The following is a 15,622-nucleotide window of genomic DNA, read 5'->3' on the forward strand; positions in this document are numbered from 1 at the left end:
TTTTAGCAAACTTTTTCTTTACTAAAGTCTCTTGTTATAAATTACACAAATAACTTTATAAACAAATCCCCCCCGCTTGCATTTTGTTTAAAGTAATAACTTTATATCATACAAATAAAGAAATTTCAAGTATGAAAAGTGCATTATTGCAATAATACCTCTTTGCAAGTCCAAAAATCTTGGTTTAGAATAAAACTGTAAAGTGTAAAAAAGGAGTAAAACAATCAGTGCCATCTATTCATTCAAGAAGTCCAACATCTTAAAAATGATGCTTAGTGTGTTGCAGAGGCAGATTTACATCTGAAAGCAACATGTAATTGAAAAGAAGCTATGTGTGTTCATTGTTTTGCATTAACTCTCGTTCTGGTTTTTGTGTGGTTTTCTTTTTCCCTAGTTTTCTTCACCTTTCTTGGCAGGAATTCTCACTACAACCAGTGCTTGTCCTCAGCCATTCTGTGCTGCTGCCACCTGCATGGTGCCAAGATCTTCATCCTCCTCGTGCATCCTCTTCAAACTTCCTGCAGGAGGCAAGAGGGAACTTCAGCCATGGCAAACCAGGACACTTAAACACTTCACAGCGAAGTTTAAACTCAGCTTGCACACCAAAAGCCCTTCCCAAGAGCTTGGGATTCTGCTGCTGAAGGTTTGAAAAATCCCCTCACGCCCCCACCCAGCAGGAGAAGCTTCTCACCTGTGCTGCCAGGTGGGACTGAGAGGGATCTCTCCAGCTGCAGAGGTGACATCATCTGGATGGTTAATTTTGCTAGATAGATGGCTTCATATTCCTGGAAAGGTCCAAAAATGTGGATTGGAATTACTTTGGCATAAAGCTTTTTTAAGGATGAGCAGGGCCAATTCAGGGAGCATCTCATATTCAGGCACAGATTTGGGAGGAGGAGAATTCTTTGTTGCTTTGACATGAATGACAAAAACCATCAGGAAGTCAGAGGAAAAGTTCAAGGATGACTAAAGAAATGGCTTTAAGGAACAACCCACATTTCTTTTGCAGCTCCTTCAGCACCAACCAAAACATTTCAGAGCCTCTTAATCACTGCACAAACCAGGATTTTTATTTCTCCTCCATTCCTGGATTTGCTTTGTCCAAAGCTTAACTCTAAGGAGCTGAGGTGCCCACTCATCTTCCTCCCAAGCTTTCCTCCAGCTCCTGACATTTCCTTGAGGCATATTTGTGTAAATTTCTGTTTGGCAGGAAGATGATTCATTAAATGGCTTTTCAGTTATGATCAAGAATTTAAAAAAAAGTCACCTGAAGTTGATGGACAAATCCAGCATTAGGATTAATACAGAATCTTCTTTCTTGGACATAAGTAAATGCATCCCTTAAAAAGAGAAGAAAACACTTCAGTGAAAAATACATAAAAGTCTCTGTGGTTTGAGTCTTCCTTCAGATTATCAGTTTTTCAGCACTACAGAACTCTAAACCCTTCCCAGAACTGGTTTTTACAGCTGAAATGGCTTGGCCAAAGCAGGAAGCAGCAGCTGTACAATTCTGTTTGCCCAGCCCAGTGCTCAGCTCACTTTCCTGCTCAGCACAGGCTCAGAACAGCCCCTGGGGCTCTCCCAAGGTTTTATCCATGGATGGAGGCTGGTGCCCTCATTCCCTGAGCAGCAGGTGCCTGATTCTTTAAAAAAAAGGGTGTAAACACAACTGCAGTGAAGGAAAATGGAATAATCAGCTCCTGGTGAAGTCTTAGGTAAGGCACTGAGACTGAGTGAAAACACAACAGCTTCTGTTCCCTCCAAAATCATTATTCACTCACACCACCTGATTTAAAACCTGAATAGCTCTTCTTACCTGTACTTCACCCCAAATGTTTCCATTATGTATGCAATCACTAAGGCAGCACTGGGAAAAAACAAATAAAAATCAGTAAAATATCTTTCAATTGCTTAAAAATATTAGTATTAGGGTGGATAATTTCCTACCTTCTAGAAATCCCTGCATTCCCATGGACAAGAACTTTTCCTGAGAAGGAAAAAAAAAAACCAACCCAAAATTAATTGTGTAAACTGAAAAAAATGCTTTGAAATGTGGTTTTCCCTTGTTATGGAAAACCAGGGAGCAGCAAGGCACAGCCAAAAAACCCCAGGTGTTGTCTTCCTTCACTTCCCTTGTTATGGAAAACCAGGGAGCAGCAAGGCACAGCCAAAAAAATCCCAGGTGTTGTCTTCCTGAATTTCTAACTGCACTCTTCCTTTGGGATACTGAGCTGGGATTGCTGCTCCTGGGAGAATTCTGAGTGACAGAATGGCCACAGTGCAGATTTCAGGTCCTACATTTGAGAGGGGACAAGAAAACCTCATGCACAGAACTCAGCCAAGTTTCAAGTGAAAAAACCCCAAATCCCAGAGGCTGGTTTTCCAGTCAGAGGCAAAAGGAAAGAACACTTTGCTCTGAATGTGTCTAACAGAGTTCAAATCAAGCATAATAAACCCCACAAATTTAAGAAAAGATTTTGTTTAAGAGCCTCTAATCCATACCCCTAAGTTAGTTTTATGAGAGGAAAGTTAATTTTACCTCCACTTTGTAAACTTCCATCAATAAATTCTTTAGTCTGAAAAGAAAAAAAATACAAGACTCAAACTTTCAGATTATTTTAAGTGCAACTAGTAGTAACACCTAAATTGGATATAATTTTTAGTCTGAAAAGAAAAAAAATACAAGACTCAAACTTTCAGATTATTTTAAGTGCAACTAGTAGTAACACCTATATATATCAGTGACAATAATGCATCTTTATGCAGACTTAAACCCCACTTCAACTGGACATTTGTATTTCTTTTGTACTTTAAACTATTCCTAAAATTGTCAGTGCAAAGCCAGTGAAGGCACTTTTGGGTTTTTTGGTGGAAGAAGGAACAAAATCCTTTTGTTCAGTTGCAAACTGGACTAAAATAAAAACCCACAGCTCAAAACTAAGGTGTATGTTCCAATAATGGGCATTGCTTAATTTACAAGTTACTTTTTAATTCCTCTGCAGCAAGCAAGTTTTAAGACACTGTAAAACTTAGCTATTATTTTGAATTTCATACAAGAAATGTAAATATTCTTGGGCTCAAATAAAGCTTCCCCCAGGTCAAGGGCCCCAGAATTCCCCCATGAGCAAATCTCTTGTTTTGAGGCCTGTCTTTTTTAATTTTTATTTCTTTTTCTTTTGATACCATCACAAGGAGCAGCTCTTCCAACTCCACCTGTAAAAATGAGTTAATTACACTTATTAAAGTGTCAATAACAAAGCCAGGAGCTGGCAGCACTTCAGGGGCCTGAGGCTGAGTATCCCAAATGTGAAACTGGCATTTGTTAGTTCAGAAGCTCCTGGGGATTTCCCTTCCCCACCCATCTACTCACCATAGGGAAAAATCGGATTATATTCTCCACTGGATTATCTGCAATATCCAAGACTAAATACCTGCAATGAAAATTTCCTGTGAGTTCACAGAGCTGCTCCAACCCCTCCAGTGCAGGAGGAACCCAGCACAACCCCCTGCTCTGAACTCCAGAAATTCCATCCAGAACCTTGTGAGGAAAGGAGTGGGGAATCTCCAGCACCCCCTGACAGATTTCCCCTCTCAGGAATCACTGAAAACAGTTACTGCAAACTATGGATAATTTGAATCTGCAGACTTGTTCAGGGTGAATAAAATTCATGGCTTGGATTTCAAGTCTTTCTGCACCTGAGCACATTTTCCAAATAATTCTGACAAAGTGAAAATATTTAGAAAGAACACACACAAAGGAATCTTGGTCATTTCTCACCTAAATAACTGCTGGAAGTTTGGTTTAATAAAATTTGCTTCAATGTTCTGCCGTATGCATATCACATGGGTTATTCCATGTTTCTGGAGTATAGGTAGCTGTGGAGAAAATAAAAATAACTCTTTAAAATTACAGATTCATCTGTTAGACAGTAATAGATAAAGAAATAATATTATTAATAATATAAAGATAAGCTGCAATAAATAGACTAGTAATATATATTACTATATCATACATATTATTATACTATTTATATATATTACTATATACAATATTATATATTACTAAATCATACATATTATACTATTTATATATATATTACTATATACAATATTATATATTACTAAATCATACATATTATACTATTTATATATATATTACTATATACAATATTATATATTACTAAATCATACATATTATACTATTTATATATATTCTATATATAAATAGAAACAGTAATAAAAACAAAAGCTGTACTTAGATACAAAATAGGGCAATATCAAGGAAAATCTGAGCTGGTTTTCTAGAATTCAGAGTGTAAAAATGTTGTTTTTTCAAAAGATAAAATGACAAAACAGGAAGGCATTCAATGAAGTTGTTTGCCTCTCCCCACTTTTCACTTTGCCTGGAATTTCAAGTCCCTGCATGAGGGAGGAATTTGCAGCCAGCATTGGATTCTTGCTGGAACCAGAACCATGAAAACAAAATCATTTAAACCATGAGGTAAATTTGTAGAGCCAAGCTGTGCCTGAGCAGTGCTTGACTTTATTGTAATTTAATTTTCCTTGTTTTAATGTCTGTGTGTGAGTTCCCAGTTCTGACAGGTCTTCAGCAAAGGAAATAGGAATTGGTGAAGTCTCAAACAGCTTAAATTCTCTAAGAAATATTATATTTAAGACTCAATTTTAATACAAATAGCTCAAACCATCCAACAAATGCATCACATATTCCTTCCACTTTGGCATTTTTCACATTCCAGTTCAGAACTGCAACCAAATTTACACCTCTATAGATACACAGAGCAGATCTCCACAGTAACAAATCCAATCACCACAGCAAAGCTTCCCTGTGAGAGAATATTCTGAAAATCATACCTTGCTTTTCATAGCTGAAGAATATGGGCCTAAAAACAACCCAGGTAAGATTTCCTAGGAGGGAGGAGAAGAACAGACATTTAATACCAACTCCAAATGATTTGAAATAACACATCTCACTCACCTCAGAACATGGACACAAATAATTTACATATTCCTGAAATGTGTAATCAATGTCATTTATAGCAGGACAAGCAAAAAAAAATGGTTTGGCAGGATAAAAGAAACATGATCTTGGTGCTGGATATCTTGTTCTGGACCAGGAACAAAGTCCTTGATTTGGACTAAGTTCCAGCTTGATTCCTGCATCTCACCCAGCCCCAGATCAAGAGAAGGGAAATCTTAACTTGGTTTATTACCCTGTCTCGTAATTAATTCCAAATTGCCCTCATGAGAAAAAGATAAACGCATGGAAATTTCTCAAGCTTTGGCCTAGCAGTGGGAAAATATCAGTTTTTAGCCATTTATCTCCCCAGCAATGAAGATATGCAGGTGTGCAGATCTTGTGCAAAAGTGGGACTGACACCATAGCAGAAAAATTTTAATTGTCCATCCCACTGGAGAACACTTCCAAGCCTAAGGTAGAAGCCAAACCTCTGATACATTTTTTGTAATAATCTAAAGACATTCAGAAAGACAAAAATGTAATATTTGGGGGATTTCTGGTTTAGTACCTGCACAACAGAGAAGCAAACACACCTGCATTCCAAGCTGGCAAATCCTCACCTTAATTAACTAATTAATTCTGTCTTCCATGGTGCTGCCTGACACTTTACAGGTAAGGACTGATTTTGATACCAGCTCTTTTTTCTCCTCATTAAATGATCCATGGTTTTGCCTCAAAACAGAAAATAAAAGTGTCCTACCTGCATCTCTCTCCTCATGGGATAGGTCCAATCCTTAAAAAAAGAAAATAAAAATTATATATACTACAGAGAAAAACATTCAGGCAGAGACATGGACATGCATTTTTTGTAGAAAATAATCACAAGTGCTGTACAAGCTCCCTGTTACCTTTCCACACGGATGCCAGCACCACCCAAGTGCAAGGAACACTACTTGGAAAGTCAATGTGAAGAAAACTCAAGTATTCTACAAAAAATCCTTAAGGCTGGAAATGATTCCTTATCAGCTTATCCACACCTCAGCTTTCTGCTGAGAAACTTCCCTCTGAAGTGAGGAGGGGAAAAAAGAGAAAGGAAAAAAGCTGTAGAACATTCTGCACTGGTCAGAGAAGCAAAGGAATTCCTTTGGCTGATGCATTCCTGCAGCCACTGAAATAACACAAGATAACAAGCAGAGCAGGTGACTCCCTTAAAATCCACACTGCCTCACCTAATCCACTCTGAATATTCAGGATTCAGCTCCAGCAATTCCAGAAATTTGTGCTCTCCATGACCACAGCAAGCCCTCAGGAGTCTCCACCCCACAGTTTACAGTTTTATTTACCCCTCACACAGTAAATAAACCACTCCTGCCGTGATCCTGCTGCTCATTTCCTCCCTTCCCCAGACCCCCAGGACTGGGAGGGCTCAGCTCCCATTCCCAGCTGACCAGAGCAAAGCCCAGGATCAACATTTCCACCCTCTGCTCCACTCTGCAGCTCTGCCAAAGCTGAGCAGAAACTGCTCAGGCAGAGACTATTCCTGTCTTCCCTTCCCTACAACTCCCACTGGCCTCTATTAACAGGCTCTTACTCATTCCTTGACCCTCACACATGAAGGAGTCGGAGCTGAGATCCCAGTTACCATCTGGAGGTAAAAAAAAAATAAAAGGGAATAGTCAAATATAACCAATAGGCTGCGTACATTTATTTACATAACTCTGTTGTTTGATTCAGACACACACACACCAGCAGCTAAGAAAAAAAACTTCCCCTGTGGTCTGATGTCCTCAGAAGTATGGGGAAGTTAAACATCAGATATTCCAGCTGGGAAGTGACGTCTGGATTACAGCAGGGAGGATCCCTTAGATTGCAGCACTGTTCACCTGAGCACCTACACTTGTCCCAGCAGCAATAAATTCACATTAAACCTCTTTTTACCAACACAATAAAAATCCTGTGCTTCCCTCAGACACCCCCACAGTGCACAGGGAGGATTTTCCAGCTCTTGGTCGTGGAATTAAGAAGGATTTCAGTATCAGTAAAGTTATTCTGGAAAAGCAAGCAAACAAACATTAAGCCACCCCACAAAATCCTTCGGATAGCACCTAAAGTGGCAGCACAAACAGGGAAATAAAATGCACAGAAATGGGCTTTGCTGAAGACACACAAGTAGCTAAATTACTTCTGCATGTTCCAGCTGGAATAATAAACTCCTGGAAGTAGAAAGGAGAAATGTTGCGACAAAAGGATGATATTTACAGAACTCTATCCTTTGAAGGGGGACCTGAGGGGGTTCAGCACAACCCTGCTGGCTTGCTCTGTACACAAAAGCATCATTCACCCCTCAAAAGGCCAGAAAACCCCAGGTTTGTCCAAGTCTAAAACCAATAAACTCTGAAAAGCTCAAGCTGCGCTCCAGGAATATACAAGCACTTCAGTAGGTTTATTACTCTGTTTGTAGAATTTAGAAATCTTCATCTGGAGCACAATGAAAACACAAATTCATCACTATTTTGGCTTAACAACATATTGCAAATATTCCTTTCAAATGCATCAGGAAATTTTTAGCCCCAACAGCTGTGCAAAATAAATAGGTGAGAATTGAGCAATGCAAGTCCAAAGGGAACCAAATCCCAAGAGACAGCACAGATGTTCTGAACAAGAAAAAAAAAAATCACTACAGGCCCCAGACATTGGTCTTTAGTGCCCTCCAAGAGGCAAAAAAAGATACAGCTTTCAATGGGATTTAGTCTGTAAAATAACTCTCTGAAGGAGAGTGCTTAAGGAAAACATTTGAGACAAGTACACAAACTACTGAAAGAATGATTTTGGTGACTGCTGACAGCCCTTCAAGGCTTTCAAAACCAACAATGCCAGATTATTCAAATGTTATGCAAAGTTATGTAAAAAACCCAATCTATTAATGGAGACTGAAGCCAAGCACAGGTTCCATTTTAAGGAATTCCTTCATCAAGCAGGTTTTCCACACTGTCTGCAGCACCAAGCAGACAAAAAACAACTGAAAGCTTCTCTTTTGATCAGAAGAATGCAAGAATTTTGCTAAGAAAACAAAGGGCGATGCCAGAGGTGGAGGGAAGAACAGCATTCCTTGCTGCCAGGGATTTGGGAGGTTCTCCAGAACAAGTGACAAGTCACTGGAAGCCTCACTCATCAATACTTGCAAGACACCAAAGAGATGGAGTGGAAAAAAATAATCCCTACAATTTCAAAGTTTTAAAAATAAGCCACTCCCCTCTGACAGAACTCCTCAAACATGCACGAGAAGGGGGAATAAAGCACATTCCAAAGCCCTCCCTTCCCCATCCAATCTCCAGCTGAAATAAATGGAAGCTATGAATTAATAGGTAAGACTTGTCCACACTACAAAGAGGCTCTTGGTATCCAATATATGTTAGCTGTGCCAACAGTTTGGGTTATTTTGTCTGTATTTTGTCACAACCTCTTCCTTTTTCAGTTTAATGGCAAAAAATGACACAGAGGTTTTTTTAACAGTGGCCTTGTCTAGGACATAATCTAAAACATTTACATTATTATTTCTAAATGAGTTTACCAGCCCGATATTGAGTTTACCAGCCTGCTATTGAGTTTACCAGCCTGATATTGAGTTTACCAGCCTGATATTGAGTTCACCAGCCCTGATATTGAGTTTACCAGCCCTGATATTGAGTTTACCAGCCCTGATATTGAGACCAAAGCAAAGAGGGTGGTTTTTAAACACAACAGCCAACCTGCATCTGCCTCTCCAGAAGGAATGCAGGAATGGATGCACATGACAGAGCTTAACTGGTCCCTCACTGACAGCTGAGGCCTGCAGACCCATCTGATTTTCACAGATAAAAGGTACAGCCCCGGTCTTTGTCAAAGCTGGGCTCTGGCTGAAAAGCAAGCCCAGTTAGGATGGTTCAGCTCCTGCTGCCTTGTAATTAGCAGAGCCTGCAGACCACAGGCTGGCCCAGGTGAAGGGAGAAGCTCTCAGAAATGCTGCAAAAACCGCCAGGAAAAGAAATCCAATCAGTAGTTAGAGGAGATGAGCTCAGCAAGTCTCTTCTCGATTTTCACTGCTGCTGTTCACCTGCTCAGCATCACCCACCCCCTGCAACGACTCCTCCTGCTTCCCAGACCATCACTCAAATCCTTTGGAAAACCTCCCTGACCACTCCAGGTGTCCAAGCCTTTCCCAACTCCCAGACAATTTTTTTGTTGCTGATTTATAGCATCGCTTCCCTCTCCACACAGATTTCTCTCCCCATCACAATCCATCCCAGCAGGACTCCTGAGTGATGGACTGTGCACCTCAAAAACCCAAGGCTGCGAGACTCCTCTTGCCTGAAGCCGTTTCCCTGTAACACTCCAAGCCTCTCCCCCAAACCTGCTAGAAGGTTCTCCCCCAAGCTGTGACCCTGGAGCAGCAGAAACTGTTACAGGGGCTCGGACCTGCTGCAGCTCCTGCATCTGCTCCGGCCAGGCGAGCTCCTGGCACGCCTTTAACCCTGCACAGGAAATTCAAATTACAGCCTGACCGTGTCAGAGAGGGCAGCACTGCAGCAGCATCCCCCTGCCCAGGCTGCAGCGAGGATTTGGGCTGGTCCTGATCCCACAACAATGACCTCCACACAAAGGCTTTCGTTCCCAGGCAGCTTTAAGTGTCATTCACAAACGAGATCACACCTTGGGTTCCAAAGCTTTTTACAAGTTATTTTACATGGCCCAACGAAGTGATGGTAACATCCCTCGCCTCCAGAGGCTTGCACAAAAATCTAAATCGGTATTTGTAAAATGGAACAACCGCAGAAGAAATCTCGAAATAATAAAGCAGTAGCAGAACACAATCACTTCCCATTTTTTTAATAAGAAAGGAGACAAACTAAATGAGGTACTGGAAGAATATTCAAGGAAAATATTTGAGTATCACTGAAACCTGTCACATCTATCACCGTGAAAGGTGGTACTTAAGAGCCTCAAAATTAGCTACAAACATGAATGAAGTGAAAGGTTGTGTCTTCAGTTTCAGTCATGCTTCGTGTTCTTGGACAGTTCTATTGAAAACATGGGGGTTATTATACAAATAGAATTATTTCAATTGGAAAGGACCTACAATAATTATTTAGTGCAACTACCTGACCAGTGCAGGCTCAATTATCTATATATATATATATTTTTCCCCTAGGTAGAAATCCTGGTGCAAGTCTATAAAATACACAAAATTAAACCAAATCCTTTAATTCCCTGAAGGTGTGAGCACGGCACTGCCATGAGCAGAGCTCGAGGAATTTTTGGACAATGCTGCTATCCCAAAAGTGGCTGAGGGCTGGAGAGAGGGGCAGCAGAAAGGGTGAGGTGACACTGCCACCCTTGCACAGCTGCTCCATCCCAAGGCCACCACGCTCAGGAGGGATGGAAGCAGATTTACTGGGAATTCTGTGGGTCTGTCAAGAGCACTCAGACAATGGGAAGGCACCACCAGAGACAGTTTTGCTACTGGAAATACAAAGGAATACAAAAGCAGGAAGGTGGAGAAGAGGAATAAAAGCAGGTGGGAATGACAGAGCACATGGAGGAAGGAAGGAATGAAAGACAACAGGGAAAGAAATGTTATTTTAGCAGAGAGAAACACAAGCCACAGGAAAGGACAAAAGGTGAAACTAAAGGAAAAGTAGAAATGGAAAGTAGAAACAAAAAATTCCTTTTTGTCCCGTTCCCTAACACTGGTCCTAAAGGCACCTCAGCACTGCTAAAAACTTCCCTCATACAATTTTTTCCAACAAAACTGGAAATAAAGCAGTGGAGGCAGAATCCTTCAGCTGACAGGAAGCACAAAGCCAAGTGCCTGGAGTGCCACACTCACACAGATTATCAGGATTGTTCATAATGCTGCAGCAATGGCCTTTTCCACCGCCCTCCTTTTTTTAATTCATGAGTTGGGCTACACTGAGACAATCCTCATTTAGCTAAAACAACCCAAACATGCCTCAACTCCCCGATTCTGGATCCCACCAGGCCTCCCCTGGATGGGAGGCACAAATTAATCAGGACTGAGAGACTGCTCAGCTCCAGCTGCCACAGAGCACTGATTTATGCAAAGCAGTCTGAGAGTATCCCAGCGAGCTGTGATCAAAATCTGTCACCTGATTTACATCTCCCAGCACAACACAGCATTTGTTCTCCGTTTTTTGGGCTCTATTATGTGGGCAGGTAAAATAATTCTAATGATACAGGCTTCCTACTTATTTTAAAGAGTCTGCAGAGGAGGGGAAAAGTTGTGTTTTAAGGGGTTTATTTGTGTTGTCTATCAAAAGAGAGAGTTAAAAAAGTTTAATAGATTTGTTCCACCTTTAGATGGGCCGCATCACTTCATAGCTAAAAAAAGCAGTCAGAAATACATTAGCATTTCAGACTAAATATAGCTGTCAAAAATGTAAATTTCTTTTTTATGAAAACTCCATGTGCTAAAAAGAACTCAGCTTTTATGCATAATAAAAAGGCAAATATGTCTGCTTAGTCAATAGGCTGCTAATTTAATTACAAAACCCATGGAGAGTCCTAAAAAAAAAATAAAAAAATCTAAGTACATCATGAATACTTGGTTGGCTCAGCCTGATTGCAGGCAAATATGTTTTAACAAAGAAATAAACTGGTAATTGTTGCTGTGTTCTCATTATATATATATAACAACCTAGACCTTTTGTTTCGTTTAAAATTTAATGGGAAAATAATTTCTATTAAACTCCTTCAATTATTGCAGTCCTTACTGACCTTCTTTCCAGAAGTACTAACAAGCCAACATGTACTAATTGTTATTAACCTGACCCTTTTTAATGGGTTTTTAGCCATATTTTTTCCTCCCAGTATAAACATGTAACACAGAACTCCTAAAATTTAAGAAAGTTTGAGACCTGACCTTGGAAAATGTGCTGATTTAAAAAAAAATAAGAATAAAAATCTAAGCTTAGAAATGGTTCCACATCACATATAATCACTATTACTCATAAAACTGAGCTATTCCCCATCACCAGACTGTAAAAGAACACACAGTTCACAGGCATTCTCAGAAAAGCTTTGCCAGAATGATGAATTCCAGGTTTTCTGGCATTTCCCAAGCTCCCAGAAGTACCAACAGCCAAGAGGTTTAGAAATCCAGCAATCCCAAACACCACACTATGGATTAGGGACAGGGCAAACAACATCCAGGCTGGAAAAGTGACCTATTTATCAGAGCCCATCCCTGCAGCCTGCCCCAGTCAATCCAGGCTGCTCTCTCCCCTCAACACTTCTCCTTGTGCCAGGAAGGGATGGGATGCTGCGCAGCCAAGCTGATTTGGCTTTCTTTTTTAATTATTATTACGATTATTAAAGCTGTGACATGGTTACAAGTGTCAGCTCTGAGAAGGGAGCTGGGGGTGGCACTTGGATTGAGTTAAAAGTGACAAAGCTGCATTTCTGAGCAGCAGGAAGTCAGCCAGGGATTCTCCAAGTTCTCCCCCCTCCCCTTCCCAGCATCTTGAAAGCAAACCTGCCAAGCCATCCACCAGCAACCTCCCAAAATATTAGGGATTACTGCTCATTGAAGAGCCTCCTCGCTGCAATGCACAAGAGCATCTTCTGCTTTCCAGGAAAATCTACATTTTGTGGGCAGGATGATTTTAGTTTCCTCAGTTTGCTTTTTCAAAGCCCTGTCTTAAGGACTGGGTTTAAGTCTCCTACACTTTGCTTTTAACAAGTCACCTCCAAAAGAACTTTGACACTCACCACTGGCTTTCACTTTCCTGTTTCCTCCACATACTCCAACTATTTATTATCTTCTATCAGAGCTCAGAATTTGTGGGCATGATCCTGCATTTAGATCAAGTCAGACACAAATGCAGCATATTGAAAAGAAAGTCTTACAGTTTTTACAATCAGTTCTTGAAAATCCCCACTGTGTGAAGTTCTAACACACTACAATTATATTATTTACAGACAGCCCATGAAAAAAGACAAAAGTAAAAGCTACTCTGAAACAAACTGTATTACAATCTCAGTTTTCTTCAGTTAAGAGTTGTTAGACTGGCACTGAGCTCTGTTTCATTTTTATTTTAACCCCACATTCCTCTTTAGCCATTTGAGATGAAAAGCCACCCAGGCTAATTTAGTTAACAAAACTGTGGACGACACGATTGGTTTCTCCAGAAAGAAAAGATATTTAAAAGCAAACAAATCATAAACCTGTGAGGTTTATGATCTGTTTGCTTTTAAATATCTTTTCTTTCTGGAGAAACCAATCCACAGGGTGGATTGGTGATTTGTGGCAGGTGATTTGTGTTGAGATACAAAGTGATTACAACTTTGTGAGAACAACTAAATGACGGGGAGTATTAAGTCCTGACAACAAAAACTGAACAAAAAGAGTCACTCCCATATTTCAGGTGATTTACCACCACAACAGCATTGAGCAATGCTGTTCAAACAGAAATAAACGCTGATGTTTAGAACCGCACGACAATCTACAGACGTCCGAAGAGCTCAGACACTCTCAGCTTCCCTCAGCAGGCTGTGACATTTCGCATTAAATATCTGAGGCCACCAAAGGGGACGTGGCGGGGGGGACACTCGGGGATGTTTGTGACACACAAAAACAAATCACCAGCGTGTCCAGGGTCAGCGCCGGGGAGTTCAGCCAAGTTCGGAAATCAGACACCGCGCTGCCGCGGCTCCTGTGACACCGCACATTGCCACCTGTCCTCGTCCGCAGAGGAGCCCCGGCTCTGGAACTCCGTGAAAACGCCGCCCCGATGGAGCCAGGCAGCGCCGGGTCGCTCCGGGAGGAGCACGGCAGCGAGAGGCCGGAGGGGACCCGCAGGTACTCCCTGAGGGGCTGCTCACGGGGGACACGGCCGGGGGACACGCGGGGAGAGCGAAAGGGCGGCGAACAGACAGGCTGTGACACACTGAGCGCAGAAAGGGGGCATAAAAAACTGTGGGGGCAGCTACGGGTGGGCAAAAGCCAAAGGAGACAAAGCGGAGGGGCTCAGTTCCCTGAACGTGAGGGTGACGAGATCGCCCAGAGAAGCTGTGGCTGCCCCACTCCTGGAAGCGCTCAAGGCCATGTTGGACAGGGCTTGGAGCAACCTGGATAGTGAGAGGCTTCCAGGCCGGAGGCACCGGCGAGCGGAGATGCCGGAGGGCGATGGAGGGAGCAGAGCCCGGCAGCGACCAGGGGAGGGGAGACGCGGCCGGTGGTCGCAGGAGGTGTCACCAGCACAGGGCGGGACACGGACCCGCGGCCTGCGATGGATCCCAGCGGGAATCCCGCGGGAAGGGGCGCGGGAGGCACCGCAGGGCGGGCAGGGCTGTGAGGGGAAGCCCCGGCGGGGCCGCGGGCCGGGCGTGTGCGGGGGGCCGGGACCGGAGCTCCCGCTCACCTCAGAGTCCTCTTTGGCCTGCGGCAGCGCGGGGAAGGCCGGTTTGGCGAGCTCCATGGCCGGGCGCTGTCCGGGCGGGGCAGGACCCGGGGCAGGGCGGCTATTTGGGCAGCGGGGCCGCGGGCTCCGGCTCGGGAGCGGCAGGAGATGGAGGCGGCGGAGGAGGAGGCGGCGGCGGCGCGCTCAGCCGCTCGCGCCCGGCCGCCATGCTGCTGCTACTGCTGCTGCCGCCTCTTCTTCCCTCCTCCTCCTCCTCCTCTTCCCACCTCTTCCTCCGCCCCCTCCTCTTCCTCCTCCTCCCAGCCTCCCGCCCGCCCCCGGGCCCCGCTCCTCCGGCCCCCGCCCCGCTCCGCCCTCAGCGCTCTGCCCTCCTCTCACGGGCAGCTGCTGCCGCGGTTCGTTTAATGAACCCGCTCGCAAGCCCTAAATTCGGGGTAATTCACCCCAAAGTTTCAGTAATGGGCGCTTCGCCTGTTGGCGGTGGCCAGGGCCCGGCTCGGAGCGCCTCGCGCCATGGCGCGGCCATTAACGCTCCTTGTCGCCGTCCCCTGACATGGCCGAGGGCTCCTTCTCCTCACACGGCCGCTTCCATCTTGGCTCCATCGCCCATGGGAACCACGCTGCTGCCTCACATTTTAGCTGGCGACGCCACGAGGGTCATCTCTGGATGGCCCAGGGAGGTTTGGAGCCCCCAGCCCTGGAGGTGTCCGAGGAACGCCTCAGTGGCCTCGGTGCTCTGGGCTGGGGACGAGCTGGGGATCGGTCACAGATGGGACTGGATGATCCCAGAGGTCTTCTCCTACCTAAATGACTCTGGGATCTCCAGTCTGCTTCTCTTCGTGTCAGTGATGTCCTCAGACACCTCAGTGTTGGGGCAAGAACCTGTTTTTCTGCTTTTTGAGGTTCCATGCTCTGAGAACTATGAAAGAGCTGGAGATGGACTAGGGGGACAAGGGATGGAGGGACAGGACACAGGGAATGGCTCCCACTGCCAGAGGGCAGGGATGGATGGGAGATTGGGAATTGGGAATTCCTGGCTGGGCTGGAATTGCCAGAGCAGCTGTGGCTGCCCCTGGATCCCTGGCAGTGCCCAAGGCCAGCCTGGACAGGGCTTGGAGCAGCCTGGGATGGTGGAAGGTGTCCCTGCCATGGCAGGGAATGGAATGGATGGTTCTTAAGCTCCCTTCCAACCCAAACCGTTTTGTGACTCTATGAGATTTCACTT

The 15,622-nt window shown here is 43.8% G+C and overlaps 1 protein-coding gene across 1 annotated transcript; it reads right to left on the reverse strand.

Moving 5' to 3' along the window:
- On the reverse strand, positions 1–14,729 carry STYX (serine/threonine/tyrosine interacting protein). The gene is made up of 11 exons (XM_041410286.1): positions 14,398–14,729; positions 5,739–5,771; positions 4,873–4,926; positions 3,779–3,876; positions 3,371–3,431; positions 2,540–2,576; positions 1,948–1,987; positions 1,817–1,867; positions 1,268–1,340; positions 692–785; positions 1–518 (listed from the first exon to the last, which is right to left on the reverse strand). Exons 1-11 carry the CDS (start codon positions 14,452–14,454, stop codon positions 445–447), a joined length of 672 nt encoding a protein of 223 aa, XP_041266220.1. The 5' UTR covers positions 14,455–14,729; the 3' UTR covers positions 1–444.
- Positions 14,730–15,622: the final 893 nt, after the last annotated feature.

This window comes from Onychostruthus taczanowskii, unplaced genomic scaffold (genome assembly GCF_017590055.1).
Source record: "Onychostruthus taczanowskii isolate IOZ18803 unplaced genomic scaffold, ASM1759005v1 scaffold100, whole genome shotgun sequence".
In the NCBI taxonomy this organism is placed as follows: Eukaryota; Metazoa; Chordata; class Aves; order Passeriformes; family Passeridae; genus Onychostruthus; species Onychostruthus taczanowskii.